We start from the raw sequence: 18,204 nt of genomic DNA on the forward strand, positions 1-18,204 counted from the left end.
GGAGAGACCGAGAGATTGTTGCCTGCGCCATGCTGCGAGGAGTTTCACCTTCTCCCTCTAGACGTCCCTCTAGCATGTTATCACTGCTGAAATTGCAGTTGGAAATGAATAGAAGGTTTTTTTTTTGTTTTAGTTTGTTTTTTTGTTTTTTTAGAGAACAGCTGTTGAACAAAGCAACACCGTCATTGCTATGCATCCGTTTGTGGCTTCTGCTGTCAATAGTTGTCCGTATGATTGACGCTTCACTCTCTGCGCACAATCATTCACCGTTTATTGGAGAACACAAGCTTCTTCCATTCTTAAGATCTTCCCTTGCTGTGAAATTATGATCAATTCTTTTCACCTCTGCAGTTTGCCAATATTGCTAGGTAAATTATTTATTTATTTATTTATTTATTATTCCACATAAAAGCATTTTATTTGATGTCTAATGGTTATATTCTGTACTTGTTATCAGATAAACCAGATTTGTATTGAGATTTTGTTTTCTGTATATTGCATTACCTCAGAATTAGGCAGGCTGTTTTCTCAGATTCCCTTTTGGAAATATGGTATTAAATTCTCTCTCTCTCTCTCTCTCTCTCTCGCTCGCTCGCTCGCGCTCTCATTTGTGCAGGCTGAGCTTCTGTCACTTGAGGCTGCTGCCAACGTTACACAGGAAAACTGGGCAAAAAAAAGGAGACAAGATGTGCAAAAAAAAAAAAAGAATGTTGAATCATATCAGCATGGTGCGAGAGCACACATGCACTATTAATAGAAGGGAAGATTGCAGTCTGTGCTGAATGGATGGTAGCTAAATGAGCCGTTTCTCCTCCACTAGTGAACCGCCTTGTATTTTTAATCGCTGCTGCAGGGTTCAGTGAGGTGAACAAGAAACAACGTCCTTATGTTGTTTACAGAAAATAATATAAAATCACTATTATTTGAATTTGATATCATTAACATTTTTATCTCTTGTTTTTTTTTTTCCCCCCCCTCTGGTCTCTCTTTTGAGCATTAAATCCACATAAAAACCTGAAAAATATATATTTACAGACTTGCTGTTAAGGCAGCAGTACAGCCAGAAGAGAAATGTATAACCCCCCCCCCAAGACCACCCACCCCGAGCGTACTCCGTCAGCCAAGGCAGTGAAAAAACACTGATGAATACTGCTGCTATTTTTAGCGACAGGATGTTACGTCATTATCTTTTTATAGATAAATGTGTGGACTTTATAAAAAGCATACAGGACTGTTTCTGTGTCAGTCCTCTGTGTATACGCATCTAAAAATACTCATATTAAATATACAAGTAATAGCATGTCACGTATCATGTTTTTTTTTTTTTTTTTCCTTCCTTTTTTCCCCCCAAGGTAGGAGAACATGAGGTTACGGTTTTCTCATAGCTCTTGAATTCTAAGCTAATTTGATACTAACCAGACTTGCTGTATCTCTGATGGAAGAGCGGTGTCTTGAAACTATCCGGTAAGCCCTCGTGCGACACGGATCGCGGGGGGGGGGCGGAGTCATCCAGGAAGTGGTTTTTTTTTTGTTTTGTTTTTTTTAATCAATCAGAAGATTGGAATCGATTTGGCGCCGCAATTTTTTTTTTTTCTCATTTTCTCTCAATTGTGGCTCATTTTTGGAGCCACAATTTATTTAAAAAAAAAAAAAAAAAAAAAAAAAAAAAACCAACAACACACACTGCATGTTTGATTCACTTCCTCTCGTTAAGTCGATTCCGTGTGGAATCAGTTTCTCAGAAATGAACTCACGGAGACGCTCGAGGATTGGTTGGTTCAGTCCACACCAGAGTATGATTGCTGAGTCCTCACTTGCTTAAAAGGTGCAATAGTCAATTTTTTTAAAAAAAAAAACAATTATATCCTGGAAGATATTTTAGAGAACGTGATATTTAAAAAAAAAAATATCGGAATATTTAAGGGTTTTTAAACCCGTTTGGAAAACCGACTTCCAGTCCGGAATTCTTGCTCGTGTTCGGATGCACTTCCTGTCAGTCGTTTTTTTTGTACACACTCCTTAGAGTGTCAGTGTAGATCTGTAGATCTCTTAAAAAAAAAACAAAAAAACATTCAAACGTCAAACCGACCTAATTGTGATTTGTAATAATCTTACCTACTGCACCTTTATTTTATTTTTTTTTATTTATTTATTTATTTATTTATTTATTTTTTAACCAGAGGCCAAAAGAGTTTTGTTTTGTCCGTGTTTTTTCCCCCCATAAGGATTTCTTCATTTTTCCCATTCTACTGGGTTTAAAACCGATCATTTTATTGTAGCACTTGTCTACTGTGTTTCATTATCAAAAGCTTCAGTTTTAGCTAGTTTAGTTTGATCTCTGCACCAGTGTTATTGTGGAGAGGTGTGCACTGTTCGCCCAGCAGCGTGCTCACACCCCTCCCTGCTCACCGGTCATGATACTCTACACACAGAAACCCAACGGCGTCCTGACTAACCTCCTAACAGACCTGTAGCGATAAAATCATTTGTCTGTTCACACCGATTGAATACGTCCGATAAGTCGAATGCCAGTGTACTGTACTGCTAGAAAGGGTTAAAGGACCCCGGGTGTGTGGGACGGGACGGGACGGGACGGGACGGAACCACGCCAGGGTTCCGTTCAAACGGATTAAACGGCACAAAGCCTGGGTACGTTCATGAAAACAACATCAGATTTGAGAAATTCACAGCAACTGGAAAGAAGGCGAGAACCTGGATGACTTTAAAGCTTTACAACAGCACTCCATGGTGTAGGTACATGTTTGGGTTTGGAGCAACCGGCCCACGTGACAACCAACCCCATTCTCCCCTATTATAGAAATGATGATAATTACAGGTCTATAAAGAAAATAAAAGAAAAGAAAAGAAAAGAAAAGAACACCCTGAACATTTCACTTTGGTGAAAAAGGAAATAATCCCGTGCGCGCGTGTGTGTTAGTGGGCGGACCCTGGACTTGTCCGCTGAGACAGGTTTCTTCCTGTGATGTAGAGAGAGAGAGAGAGAGAGAGAGAGAGAGAGAGGCGCGCGCTTGTACAGAAGGAGAGATACGTTTTGTTTTTTCCTCCAGGGACAGGGACATGACTGCGGACGGTATTGACGGTATGGAGCGGTTCGAGAGCCCCGGTAAAGGCAGGGGGCTGCGCGTGACCAGAGCGTACCGGGTGGGCGAGCTGCTCTTCGTCTGCCCCGCTTACTCGCACGTGCTGTCCGTGAGCGAGCGCGGCTACACGTGCGAGCACTGCTTTGCGAGGTGAGAATGCATGCATGCATGAATGAATGAATACGCATGAAGCATAAAGACGTATAAACATTTTCACTGTGCATGCTGGGGGCTTGTTCATTTTATATGATTATTCACGCGCCTTTGCGCATGGACACGCATGTGACACAGCAGGCTGCGCGCGTCCATCGTTGCATCTAGTTATTTATTTATTCATTTATTTATTTTTAAAAAAGGATTATTCGCATCATTTAAAGAGTGGGACATTTCATCCCAGGCTTAATTGAAGACATTACATTAAAGTCTGAAGTTGTCAGTACTTTGCACCCAAGATGCATTCTACTTAACAAATCTACATGCACAAGTTCCTTACATGTTCTCCTGCTGCTCTGAACTATTCAGAGTTCACACTATCAATACCACCATGCAGTACACTTGAGTTTTTGTAGTGTTTACTGGCATTCACTGTGATATTTATTACCAGGGGGGGGGTCTGCTTCATGCTAACCAAAGCACAGTGAGTACATATAGGCCTGCTGTAGTATACTTGATTCCTAACACTGCATCAGTCTGTAATGAGAGGAAAACCAAGCCTTGAAAAGGGAAAGTACCCTGTGCAGATTCTGTTTTGAAATCATGATCATGTCTACGTGTCGCATTCAATATGTATAAGCCAGCAATTACGCTCCATTAGAGACAGCTGCTGTCGAGTTGAGAGGTCTGGTTACACATGACCACAGTTGGGCATGACCTAAGCTAGGCCGGTCTCTATAAAAGATATTTCTGGCTTGTTTTTCTATGGCTCCTCCTTAGATGAAGTCCTTCACTGCGCACGCTGGGGTTCGGATACTGTATATTACCTATCGTGAAGCAAGACGTGGCTATATAGAACACCGTTTGCTCTCAGAAAGCTATTGTGTGCTCCAGAGGTGTGTCGTCTTGTGCGTGTTAGAGTGGAGAAATATCACCAAACCGTGGTGAACGTCTGTGATTATTTACGACACCATATACAATTCACTACATACAACCAGCCCTAATTGGGTCGTTATATATCATACAATGGAATTCTCCGTTCTGATTGGTCAGAAGGTTTTGTGAGGACCTGGTTTCTTGACAAGACAGGGAGGGGACAGTTTATTGTCGCTAGAACGTGAGAGCATGGGTCAAAAAATTAATATTCGTTTTGGCAAATTGCGGTGATAGAAGAGGAATAAAACACTTTTCAGGACATGCCGTTCCAGAAAAGAATCAAGGTAACTCTTGTTTCTTATCCACGTTCATATTCCACCTCCGCACTGTTGATTGTTTTCCACATCCTCAAATGTTTTAATCCTTACCTGATACATGAATGCAGCGTATATATATATAATTTTTTTTATTTTTTTAAACAATTATCTGCCCCAAAAAGTTGACTAGTCCTGCGACTAGTCCTAATAGACCATTATATGCATGTTGTATATTATTTGCACGGTGCATTGTGGGATTTCATGAACACGCCGCCGGACGTTAATTACCAAAATGGCGGCGTTCCTAAAATAGCTCACTTAATAGTAAATAGGGTGTGAAAAAGCATCAGTAAATCAGCTGAGAGAGAATATTTAGGTCATGTGGAGAAAATAAATTATCCCGAAGAACAGTTCTTATATATTTTCTCATAGCATCTCGTTTGGAGGTAAGCTTCATGTATCTGGAAAAGAAAAAAAGAAAGAAAAGCCATATATGAATGTTTTGTGGTATCAAGGTGATGAGGACGTTTCAAACCTGAAGGCATTCTGTCCAAAAAATAAGCGATAATTCACCGAGTTGTTTCAGGAGAGACGCAGGTAGGGAGTGAGAGTGAGAGACGCAAGGGCGTTAGAGTGGAGAATTAGGACGAGGCTTTTCATGGATGCTCACCTTCGAGGGGAAGAGAAGAAAGTGTCATGCATGCTGATTACTGCATTGCAGAGGCAACCTAATTTCCCCGTCGTCTGCTCCCGACTGCGCTGGAGCGGAATAATAACAATGCTGCAACGCTTTATGCTTCAACCGAGCGAACGGTCCTGAACCACACTCATCTGCTGTGTAGGGAGGATGCAGACCGCTTATGTTGACTAGCGGCAGGTTTTAATGAGTTCCTTTACATTCCTATACATTTATTCACGATGACTATCTGTGACGAACTCACCGTCTTTGGGAAACAACGTGTTTCCCGGTGCGACAAGTTGTTTGGGGTTCACGTCACGTGCCGGTTTTTATTTGATTCGATTCGATTCTAGTCCAGTCTCCACCCCGTCCTGTCGTTTGTGTGTTTCTTGATTGTGTCCAGGTGTTATGCTTTCTATTTATTAGGGGGTAGTGATACACAAATGTCCAATTTCATACAGTATGAATACGTATGGTTATCAAAAAAAGCTTTAGTTGTGCTGTCTGTTTTAAATCTGGACAGATGTTATTGTGGACAGGTGTGAACGGTTTGGCCAGCAGGGGGCTCACACCTCTCGCCTTTCCCGTCACCCTCCTCACTAGCAGCTAAACACAGTCAGTACGTTTATACATGGACAACAATAATCCGATATTAACCCGATTAAGACGATACTCTGATTAAGAAACTAGCATGTAAACAGCGATTATTGATGACCTTAATCTGATTAAAGTCATACGCTTTGTAAATACAAATGGAATTAAGACGTGCGGCGTATTCCTGTTTTAGTCGCGTTATCGACGTGCGTTACAGACGTACACACCTTAATCACACTATTAACGTCGTGCGGGAGTTTCCACCGCATTTTGTGACAGGACACGATCACACACGGCAACGCTCGACCGTTTGACGGCAAACAAGAGAGCACGGCTGCGTCCCAAACCGCGTACTTGCCTGCTATATTGTAGGAGATTTTAGCTACTATATAGACGGTAAGTACGCGGTTTGGGACGCAGCCCCCGGCTTCAAGCAGTCGTCTATTTGCACGTACGGCACGACAAATAATTAACCGCACTTGAAGCGTTCGTAAAATTAAAAATGAAACACCCAAAACTGTACACGGTCCCATAACGAAGACCAACTGTATGTCGATACGTGAAATTCTGGACGGAACGTCGGACGGCGTGGCGCGGGGACGTAACGACGTGTGCTGTTAATCGATCTCTGTTCTATAACACGTAAAACCTGAACATGAAAGGAATATTCTAAAAGCGACTCACGTAAACACTTTAATCAGGATATTATATGTCTTATTCAGAATAAGGTTGATAATTAGATTACTGCCGTCCATGTAAAGGTAGTCAGGGTCATGATACTCTACACACAGAAACCCAACAGTGTCCTGACTAATCTTCTAACAGACTTGCATTAATTCATTTGTTTATACCGTCGAAAATGACCGATAAGTCGATTTCCATTCCGCCGTCGCCGATACACTGGTTAATAATAATAATAATAATAATAATAATAATAATGCAGCTTGTCATGTTCCTGAGAACCCACAGTGTCCTGTAGACTTTCCCATAGTGGGAAAAAAAACCCCCTTAAAGTTGCAGCTTTACCTCGGATTCATAAAAAGCGCAGACACTGGAGACTCCTTCCATAAATGTTAAATAAAATAAATCGCCTCACGGAAAACTGTCCAGCGTCCCGCATAAAAGTCCCTGTGTTAAAGATGACGTGTTGGAACGAGTGCGTTAATATAAACCTGAGAAATTCATCGACACTTCCTGGCCATCCATCATCGGGACATTTGCAGCAATCTGTAAACGAATCGATGACATTTTCAGCATCTTCCGTGACTCCGTCGCCGAAAGGTCACGTCTAAAAATACCCGCGAAACGTTTCAAAGACGCCGGTTTTGCCGTGCGGGTAATCGCGGCTAGAAAATCAGACGCGCTCTCACACCCACAGAGCGACAAATGTCTTTAACAGATGGGACGTGAGAAAGCGAGCGGTATGGCTAAGCAACGTAGGTCCGTTTGAATAGACTGATAGAATATCTGGCACGCATCGATAGTCAGGATTGGAAATGATCTAGGATCAGTTTTTGGACATCACGTACTAGTGAGCATGGCGTTATTGAGGACCAAGGAGGAGTTGAGTTGATCCTCGTGGAAAGAAATGATAGCGTCAGCGTGAATGCGATGAGACAGAGTTTGCGATGTATTGCTCAGCGTCGTGTTACACTATAGGAGTGTGGCGTACTCTGGTGTGCTCTGGCGGTTTGGTGTCAGGTCTTTCTAAATGTGCCACTGGGTATTTTCATCCTGCAGTGCAATCAAGTGTGTTATTCTGGCCTCTGTGCAGACACGGTGCAGTACCATGTGGTGTAATACTGCACCAGTCTAAGTGTGTGTGTGTGTTTTGGCAGCTGCCTCATGGCTGAATTGTGTGTGCGTATGCCGTATGCTCTTGGCCCGACGGCCATTGGCGCTGGCACTGTGTGTGTGAATCGTCTGTCGAAAAATCCATCTCATGTTTTTCCTATAGGAAAGAGGGTCTTTCGAAATGTGGAAAATGCAAGAAAGCGTTCTACTGCAACGTGGAATGTCAGGTAGGAACTGTCGACAAGCAAATCACATCCATAAACAAATCACAACGCAATTGTTTGCAAGAAGATTCCAGCAGAAATCGTAGCGTAAAATCGTCCGAAGGAGCGCTTGTGCAGGAAAATAGCGTTAGTTTGGGGGAAAACGTCCGTCTCTTACCAAGCTTGGGCCAATCGGCGTGCAAGTCGACGCACTAATCTGAATCTCGATCGAGCGACGTGAAGACATTGTGGATTAGCTTTAAAATGACACTCCCGTAAAACAGGAAAATGGCTAAGATTGGTCCGTTCGATGACTTTCCAGAAAAGTAATGGCGCCCTAGAAAAGGAGGAAGCGTTTAGTGTGGGTTCGCCGCAGTGGCCGAGCTGCATTACTGGAAGATTTAGCTCACTGCGATCTTTGCCATTTTATGGATATTCGTGGACTTCAGTCGATTCAAATCACCTCACGCCGATCGAGATTTCTCACCTTACGTGAATGCATGAAGAAATTCAGCGTTATTACACTTTTGTCAATCTGTCGGATTTCTTTTGTTTGGTTCGTAACTTAAAGAAAAGATCGCTAAATGAGGCCCATAGATAGTGTATGAAGCATGGAATCGTAAATGAGTCTAATCTGTGCCGTATAAAACCCTAATCACCTTCACGTCTCACTAGTACGATTCACTGGTGGTCTTTCCGACTCATTATCCCCAGCTTTATTCGCCTTATCATGTTCCAGGGCCAATCGTTGTTTGCTAATGCTAATACGATAATGCTTTAATGTGCTATTAGCATGCACAGGAGAAGCCAATTTTACTTTCAGTTTTTTTTTCTTTTTTTAATGAAAAATGTCCTCTCGCGAGTGCATGATAGAATTGTTCCCAGATTCGTATTACATGAACGAATCTTGTTTTTAATTTCGGGAAAGATTCATTATCGTGCGATATATTATATCATATTACGCAGAAAATCCCGAAGTAGTCTATAATCAGTTGTGTTACCAAGCAACTTGATGTTGCAAACATGGAAGCGTGTTTTAATTTAGAACTACATTTTAGCAGTTAAAAAAAAATAAATAAATAAAAAGTGAAATAATATCATTCTGTGAGTGTTTTTAATCAAAATGAACACGCTTCAAAGAAGATGTCTAGTGTTTTGTTTTTTGTTTTTTTTCTCGTGTGCTTTAAGATCGCTAACTAGATAATATCTTAAAATGTATGGACTGTATTGACGTGTGCATTTTTTCAGAGAGGCGACTGGGCGATGCACAAGCTGGAATGCTCGGCGATGTGTTCGTTTGGGGAGAGCTGGTGTCCGTCAGAGACTGTCCGTCTGGTGGCTCGGATAATCACCCGCATGGTGAGAACTCCACGTAGGACCAGATAAGGAATTCGAAGTTATTCCAGGCTCGGTGTGTCCAGCAGGCTGTGCGCCAACGCTGGTGTCAGTTAACTTAAAGGGTACTGGATATAGCGGAATGGATTCGCACCGTTATCGAGTGACGCAGAGAGGGCGAGAAGAAGAGAGCGAGAGACGATCCATGTTGTTAGCAAGGTAGCAGGCAGATAGTCGGTAGTTAAATGTTTAGCTAACAGGTTCTACAAGAAATTAGCGAGCGTTTAGCGATTTGGGAATATCACATGATCGTAATTATTGTCCAGGGTAAAAATACATACGTACAGACATACATCGGAAAGTGCCAGAATGTTTCTTTAATTACGACGTTATGCCACAGCATCTGTTTGTTCGGAAGGTGTTGATTAGTTTTCTATTCTGCGCGATTTCTGTGTAACGTGATGTTTTTTCTTTCTCGCTCTTCAAGCAGAAAGTTCAGAAAGAGAGGAGCGACTCGGAGAAACTGCTCTTGTTAAAAGATCTGGAGGGCAGTAAGTATCGTCATTTTTTTTCTTCATGTCTTTTTCTCCCGTCTGTGTCTTTCTTCACCTGTCTCTGGAAGTTTCTTCCTGTCCATTCAGTGCTCTCATTCGATGCCGTTCCTCACATTCCTTCCATTTCCAATCAAACAGATCAGTTATGGAAAACCCCCGCTTTAATTCTCATGAATCCCCTCATCAACACCACGTTCAACAGTAAACATTTCGTTCAGCATTTCATACCATTCAGTATGACGTTCGATTCTATTTAATGTTCCATTCAGCATTCAGTTCTATTCAGCATTCCAGTCCACTCCGTTCTATTAAGCACTCCAATTGAATTGAATGTTGCTCAACAATTCTTTCCGGTCCAATCCATTCAACGCTCAATTTTATTCCATCAGATTCCATTTCCAATCAGCATTCCATTCAATTCTGTTTAACATACCAATCCATTCCATTCTAGTCAGCATTCTATTCAACATTCAATTCTATTCAACAGTTCATTCCATTCAGTATTCCATTCCATTCAACATCCCATTCAGCATTCCATTCAACATCCCATTCAGCATTCCATTCAACATCCCATTCAGCATTCCATTCAACATCCCATTCAGCATTCCATTCAACATCCCATTCAGCATTCCATTCAACATTCCATTCAGCATTCCATTCAACATCCCATTCAGCATCCCATTAAACATCCCATTCAGCATTCCATTCAACATCCCATTCAGAATTCCATTCAAGATCCCATTCAGCATTCCATTCAACATCCCATTCAGCATTCCATTCAGTATTTCATTCCATTCAACATCCCATTCAGCATTCCATTCAGCATTCAGCATTCCATTCAGCATTCCATTCAACATCCCATTCAGCATTCCATTCAACATTCCATTCAGCATTCCATTCAACATCCCATTCAGCATTCCATTCAACATCCCATTCAGCATTCCATTCAACATCCCATTCAGCATTCCATTCAGTATTTCATTCCATTCAAGATCCCATTCAGCATTCCATTCAACATTCCATTCAGCATCCCATTAAACATCCCATTCAGCATTCCATTCAACATCCCATTCAGCATTCCATTCAACATCCCATTCAGCATTCCATTCAACATCCCATTCAGCATTCCATTCAGTATTTCATTCCATTCAACATCCCATTCAGCATTCCATTCAGCATTCAGCATTCCATTCAGCATTCCATTCAACATCCCATTCAGCATTCCATTCAACATTCCATTCAGCATTACATTCAACATCCCATTCAGCATTCCATTCAACATCCCATTCAGCATTCCATTCAACATCCCATTCAGCATTCCATTCAGTATTTCATTCCATTCAACATTGCATTCAGCATTCCATTCAACATTACATTCAGTATTCCATTCAACATCCCATTTAGCATTCTATTCAACATTCCATTCAGTATTTCATTCCATTCAGCATTCCATTCAACATTCCATTCAGCATTCCATTAAACATTCCATTAAACATCCCATTCAGCATTCAATTCCATTCAACATTCTATTCAGCATTCCATTCAGTATTCCATTCCAATCAACATTCTATTCAGCATTCCATTCAGCATTCAAGTCCATTCAACATTCCACTTAACATTCCTAAACATTCCATTCAGTATTCCATTCCAATTAATGTTCCATTCAGCATTCCAGTCCATTCAACATTGCATTAAGTATTCCATTCCATTCAACATTCTATTCCATTCAGAATACAATTCCATTAAACATCCCATTCAGCATTCCATTCAACATTCTATTCAGCATTCCATTTCATCAGACATTCCAAATCAGCATTCCATTCAGTATTCCATTGCATTCAGCATTCCATTCAGTATTCCCATGCAACATTCCATTTCGTTAAACATTTCATTTAACATTTTATTCAGCATTCCGTCCCGTTCAGTTCAACAATGTATTCATTTACACAAACTGTGTAATTTCTTTTCCAATTCCTTGTGATAATTCCGTCTCCTTCTATTTCCTCATTTTCTCCTCCCCCGGATTTCTCTACCTACAAAGAGAAAACACACAGTGATGCTTTTTTAGAACTAATTAATTAATGTATTTTAATCGCTCTACATGAAAATATATGAGACAGATTCAGGAATGCAGACAGCAGCAGGACTGTAGCTGTCGTAAAAGTGGAGAAAGAACTGCTACTACCTGCGAGGTGGGATCTACGGTCCTGCTGCTGTGAACATTTCTGCAACGTCTGCAGTTTCTTCAAACAGTAATCACAGGCACAATCTCGTCCCCTCTCTCTGACTCTCTGTATCACTCACTCAGACCTGGATAAGTTGGATAATGAGAAAAGGGAGATGAATGAGGCGGACATAGCCGAACTGCATCACTTCTACTCCAAACATCTGGACTTTCCTGACCACCAGGCTCTGCTTACTCTGTTTGCTCAGGTACACATCTGGCTCGTTTTACCTACTGAGTCATGCGTTCTCTTTCTCTTTCGAAAGTTCTCATGGCCGTCTCCTGATTCTCTTCACACACTCACACTCACAGGTGCACTGTAACGGTTTCACAGTGGAGGACGAGGAGCTCTCTCACGTCGGATCAGCGGTGTTTCCAGAGTAAGACGATGAACTTTTTCAGCCATTTGAACTGTCTTTCATCGTTCCGTTATTACATCACTCGCTCCGTTTCTCTCGGTCAGTGTCGCGCTGATGAATCACAGCTGCTGCCCCAACGTCATCGTCACGTACAGAGGAACCTCAGCAGAGGTGCGAGCTGTGAAGGATATCAGCCCGGCAATGGAGGTGAGACCACAGCCAGCTCATTCAGGTCAAAGGTCAGGGTGAAACCAAACCCCTTCCCCCAATTAAAACTTATAAATGTATTGTTATGATATAAAAAGTGATTCAATAAGACATTCCCTGCTAGGTCATGAACAGAATATTAGCAATATTGTGTGTGTGTGTGTGCGTGTGTGTGTGTGCACAGGTATACACCAGCTACATCGACTTGCTTTACCCAACAGAAGACAGAATGGAGAGACTCAGGGACTCGTACTACTTCACCTGCGACTGCAAAGAGTGCAAAACCAAATCCAAGGTGTGTGTAATGTGTTTAGTTAAACCATGATAATTCGTTCTTTATTTAAATGCCCCTGGTGCTCTAGCTGGACTCTCGTGCGCTCTCGTGTGTGTGTGTGTGTGTGTACTATAGGACAAGGTAAAACTGAAGCTGAGAAAGGTGAACGGTGATGAACCGCGCTCAGAGGAGATCAGGGAGATGCTTCGCTACGCACGAAACGCCATCGAAGACTTCCGCCGCGCCAAACAGGAGAAAAATATCCTCCCCCCCCCCCCCCCATTCCCAAATTACATCTCAACACTTTATACCATTTCAGTTTAGATACAAAAAAAAGTGTTTTCGAATGTGTTGTACATCGTAAGGAATTGATCTGAACTGATATTGATGCTCATGTAGTTCTTTAGGTACCAGGTGTGTGTGTGTGTGTGTATTGTATGTGTTTCTCTGTGTGTGTGTGTGTGTGTGTTGTATCTCCTTGACTCCTGGGCACCCCCTGCAGAGCTGCTGGAGATATGTGAGCTCAGCATGGACAAAATGGGCTCCATGTTCGAGGATTCCAACGTCTACATGCTGCACATGATGTACCAGGCCATGGGAGTGTGTATGTACATGGAGGATTATGACGGCGCCGTGAGCTATGGAGAGAAAGTCATAAAACCGTTCAGGTTGGTGTTAACCCACCCACCCACACACACACACACACACACACACATACATGCATACAAGTATAGCTGTAGCAAAGATTAAATGAATTAAATGTAAAGTTTATATATATATATATATATATATATATATACATATATATATATATATATATATATATATAGTGGTGGAAATAAGTATTGAACGCGTGGACGTTTTTTTTCGTTGAATATATTTCCAATGAGGTTATTCACATGAAATTTTCACCAGACTTTGGTATTGACTCAAGAAATCCGCAAATATAAAGAAATCCAAACGTCAAAGTCCGCGAAATAAAGTTGCGTGTAATAAAGCGGAATGACACGGGGGGAAGAAAGTATTGAACACGCTAAGAAAAAGCAGTTCTCCAAGGCAAGGTAAGGCAAGGAACCAGCTGAAATCCCTAAGTAATTATACCCCCGATCTGTGCAAAATTAATATCAGCTGGGTTAGTAAATCGATGGTCTATAAAAAGGCTCTTTCGTTTACGTTTCATTTATATTTGCAGATTTCTTGAGTTAATACTCATGTCTGGTGAACAATTTCACGTGAATAACCTCATTATAAAGATATTTACGGAAAAAAAAAAATGCTGACGCGTTCAGTACTCCAAACCACCCCCCCCCCCAACACTGTGTGTGTGTATATATAAATATATATAAAAACTGGACCCAAACTGGACAGAAAACATAAAATAAACATTTGCCTAAGACAGTACTATGGAAAAAAAATGTATGTTTGCTATATTATTTACAAACCTTTACAGGTATCCACCCTTTAAAATAAGTTGTAGTGCAGCCAGTTGTCATCGGAAGTCACAGAATTATTTGAACGGCGGTAAGCTGAAAACACCATCCCCACTGTGAAGCATGGTGGTGGTAGCACTGAGTCGAACTAACGTTCGGCCCCTTGGCCTCTTGGTGTCCTATAATGTTGAATTGTCCATGCAGTCCTTTTTCCTGTAATAAAAGCTGCGTAAACACATAAGGAGTTCATGTGACAGTATGCTCTGTGCAGGCAGCTGTATCCGGCCTACTCCCTGAACGTCGCCTCGATGTACCTGAAGCTGGGGAGACTGTACACGGTTCTGGACCGACTCTCTGCAGGATCCGCTGCCCTCAAAAAGGTAGTATACTCAAATGGTATTGTTTTAAACGAATATATATATTTTTTCTCCCTCCGACAGTTTGCTTCTTCAATTGTATCTAAAAAGTAACATACTGCAGCTTTAAGTTCAGTTTTTTTTTTTTTTTTTCCCAATTTGTCATCTTTGTGTGTCTCCCCTCCCCCCCTCCCCCCAGGCTTTGGCTATTATGGAGGTTGTTCATGGAAAGGACCACGTCTACGTAAAGGAACTGCAAAAACAGATCAGCACGCACCAAAAATAAACACACCCACTAAAACGAACACTCTTTAGTACAATAATGTATTCAGCAGTGTGAATCAAAAGAGCTGCGTATTTTTTTTTTTCTTTTCTTCATTTATTCTCTATGGAGAGGGAATTTCATCTCTAGTCCTGGAGACTCAAAGGTTCAGTTTTAAAAAAATCACTATTCCTAAGCAGGGGGTGGAAAGAGTACTGAAGAATCATAAGAGTGAAAAGAGTAGCTTGTTTATAATAATACTCAAGAGTGAGTGAGTGAGGGTTTTTTAAAATTTTTATTTATTTATTTTTTAAAATTCTGACTATTTTTCTCCCTTTTAACACTAGCTAACCTAGTTAGCATAAAAACCAAAACTTAGCGCTGTATGTTTTTTTTTTTTTTTTTCAAATTAGAGGCTGATTCCTGATTCTTGAAACGTGCTTTGGAAGGCAAACCCGGCATGACACGAGAACGCTACTGCCCTTCTTGGTCTTGATTTTGAAAAGCCTTTACAGGTGAGGCCAAGGACATTCTTTTGTTTTTAATGCTAATGCTATTTCAGGCGTCCTCCTTATTAGCCAGTTCTAAACGAGCTTTCTATGCAACTTGATATGAGAATTAAACAGTCCACTTGCCATCAGTGGCGTCAGAACAAGTGGGAACCAATGAACAAATTAAGGACCGGGAAATAGCAAGTAGCAAACACACCTGAGGCAAAGTATTGTTACAGCACTTACAATTCTAAACGCCGATTCTACACTACTTAATAATACAGTACCTCAATTCCTAAGACAATTCATTACTTTACTGCTCCTAACACACCTGATCCAACTTCTCAAGGGCTGAATAATTAGCTGATGAGGTTTGTAAAGAGCAGGAAAACGAAACAACAACTTTGTAGTTTCCAGGATCGGAGTTGAGAACCTTCTCTTGACTATTCGTTACTCTGTAAAATGCATTTATTCAATCCAAAGCTTCTGTAGAGAGTTATCTTTTTGTATAGTGTTTCAACTCATCAATATCTGGTGTCAGGTCCATTTCCAACACCTGTTCGGGAATTGCACTTGGCTTCGAAATCCAACCGTTGCGATTAAAAACCATAGCTGTGTTCATTCCCCCGCATTTTCCGTGACGTCTGACTTAAGAGTTTCTCAAATAACGCGACGGATCCAAACGGTTGGTGCGTGTGGTCGGACATTTCTGTAGTCCCTTCAGTTCCTACCTGCGATTACTTCACACAGAAATGGAAGAAAAACCTGTAAGCGTGGTTTCTAAAGCTTGGAAAGAAGTACTAGAGATCGTTTGGTGCCTCTAGTGAGTGTACTGAGCTAGCTACCGTTAGCTTGCTTTGTGAATATGAGAACAAAGCTCGTACGAATCCGAGCACGTAACGTCGAACAATTTTCCTCATCCAGAGTAATTTTACTGTTTAAGAATTAAGATTTATTTCTTAGTTTATAAAAAAAAAACTGTATATATTTGTGGTCAATTTTTTTTGGTGTTATTTTCATTTGGTTTAGAAAAACGCTTCGAAACCCTGACATCCAAATAAACGTGACCATAGTGAAGAACAACACTTGCTTCATTTCATGCTATCGTAAACATCTTAAATAAGACGCACATACATTTCTACCATATATCGGCAGCTAATGTTCTTTTGAAACACACGGCAGACCAAGCTGTCAGTATTTTCTGTTTTAGGTCTTCATACAATTCATCAGTTTTACTCTTAACTACTGGTTCGAGCCTGTTTGAACTTTTTTAAAAAAAGGAATCAAGTAAAAACTAAACGGATCTTAATGGGGTTCATTAAATAAATTAAGCTTGTAATGTGGGTGGAAATTTTTGAGCTTGCTAATAATAATTTTTGAGCTGCTGATTGAATCCGTCTGTTTTCAATATGAAAAGACAATTAAATTAACTCAGGGTGTTCTTTGGTTTCTAGGCACACAAAGGAAAATATGTAGCTTTATTATTATTATTAATTTTTTTTCTACAGTTTATCTGCGAAACTGTAAAAATCTGAATCCCACACTTATATATTCAGACTTTGGACAAGACTGAGAAAATAATGCTTTATTGTATAATAGGCAAGTATGACAGTTCTGGGGGGGAAAAAAAAAAAAAACGGTTTCATTTTGGAAAAATAAACAGAGCATAAACAAAATATATGTACATAATTAAGGAAATTTGGAAATAATAGTAATTTGGTAATTAATAATAAAAGTAGGAATGAGCAAGAAAGTAAAAAAAGAAACCTGCAGAGAGAGACTGGAATGCAACGTAGCAAAAATACTGTCATTGTAAAAACATTGGCAAAAACACACTTATTACGAATACAACAGCTAACAGAAGCTTATATTTTCCATGTGTATACTTATATACAAGTAAAAAAAAAAAAAAAAAAAAAACATGCATAGTTTCTGTTTTATGGTATTTAATAGTACCAAGTCGTATCAGATTTTAGAACATTCATATCGAAGTAAGCTAATAGAATTTTACACAGCTTAGTCGCATCAGTTTCTTTTAGCATATTATAAAATTATTACTAAAAACATAGAATGAAATATAATGACTCAGAAGCTCTGAATGACCCAATAATTGGTCCTAAGCAACTTGGAACAAATTTAGAGTTTCAGTTTGGAAGTGAAATGCAGAGTGGAGTATTGTAGAGTATAGAGGAGTGGAGCAGAGTATTTTAGAGTAGAGTATTATGGAGGAGAGTATTGTAGAGTAGAGTGGAGCAGAGTATTGTAGAGTGGAGTAGAATAGAGTATTGTAGAGTGGAGCAGAATATTGTAGAGTATAGTAGAGCAGAGCAGAGTATTGTAGAGCAGAGTATTGTAGATCAGAGCAGAGTATTGTAGAGCAGAGTATTGTAGAGCAGAGCAGAGTATTGTAGAGCAGAGTATTGTAGAGCAGAGCAGAGTATTGTAGAGCAGAGCAGAGTACTGTAGAGCAGAGTATTGTAGAGCAGAGCAGAGTATTGTAGAGCAGAGTATTGTAGAGCAGAGTATTGTAGAGCAGAGCAGAGTATTGTAGAGCAGAGTATTGTAGAGTATTGCAGAGCAGAGTATTGTAGAGCAGAGCAGAGTACTGTAGAGCAGAGTATTGTAGAGCAGAGCAGAGTATTGTAGAGCAGAGCAGAGTACTGTAGAGCAGAGTATTGTAGAGTATTGCAGAGCAGAGTATTGTAGAGCAGAGTACTGTAGAGCAGAGTATTGTAGAGCAGAGTATAGTAGAGCAGAGCATTGTAGAGCAGAGTATTGTAGAGAAGAGCAGAGTACTGTAGAGCAGAGTATTGCAGAGCAGAGTATTGCAGAGCAGAGTATTGTAGAGCAGAGTACTGTAGAGCAGAGTATTGTAGAGCAGAGTACTGTAGAGCAGAGTATTGTAGAGCAGAGTATTGTAGAGCAGAGTACTGTAGAGCAGAGTATTGTAGAGCAGAGTATTGTAGAGTAGAGCAGAGTATTGTAGAGCAGAGTA

General features: G+C 40.6%; 1 protein-coding gene across 3 annotated transcripts; it reads left to right on the forward strand.

The window, feature by feature from the left end:
* The first annotated feature begins 1,110 nt into the window (after window positions 1-1,110).
* On the forward strand, window positions 1,111-14,742 carry smyd2b (SET and MYND domain containing 2b). 3 transcript variants are annotated; one of them, XM_053643686.1, is made up of 12 exons: window positions 1,111-3,251; window positions 7,678-7,741; window positions 8,966-9,076; window positions 9,540-9,603; window positions 11,915-12,039; window positions 12,143-12,210; window positions 12,294-12,396; window positions 12,581-12,691; window positions 12,806-12,929; window positions 13,164-13,338; window positions 14,372-14,480; window positions 14,656-14,742. In XM_053643686.1, the coding sequence occupies exons 1-12, from the start codon at window positions 3,079-3,081 to the stop codon at window positions 14,740-14,742; spliced, it is 1,314 nt and encodes a 437-aa protein (XP_053499661.1). In that variant the 5' UTR covers window positions 1,111-3,078. The 3 variants fall into 3 exon arrangements, with proteins under 3 accessions (XP_053499661.1, XP_053499667.1, XP_053499654.1); XM_053643692.1 differs by having other exon boundaries at window positions 9,543-9,603; XM_053643679.1 differs by lacking the exon at window positions 14,656-14,742 and having other exon boundaries at window positions 9,543-9,603; window positions 14,372-14,639.
* The last annotated feature ends 3,462 nt before the right edge of the window (window positions 14,743-18,204 follow it).

This window comes from Ictalurus furcatus, chromosome 2, assembly GCF_023375685.1.
Source record: "Ictalurus furcatus strain D&B chromosome 2, Billie_1.0, whole genome shotgun sequence".
Lineage (NCBI taxonomy): Eukaryota > Metazoa > Chordata > Actinopteri > Siluriformes > Ictaluridae > Ictalurus > Ictalurus furcatus.

Bases quoted from the DNA above. Each gene is read 5' to 3' on its own strand.
- smyd2b (XM_053643686.1), top strand. From the start codon at position 3,079: ATGACTGCGGACGGTATTGACGGTATGGAGCGGTTCGAGAGCCCCGGT. The intron at 9,077-9,539 runs GTGAGAACTCCA...TCGCTCTTCAAG, and splicing joins CTCGGATAATCACCCGCATG to CAGAAAGTTCAGAAAGAGAG. The intron at 9,604-11,914 runs GTAAGTATCGTC...TCACTCACTCAG, and splicing joins GTTAAAAGATCTGGAGGGCA to ACCTGGATAAGTTGGATAAT.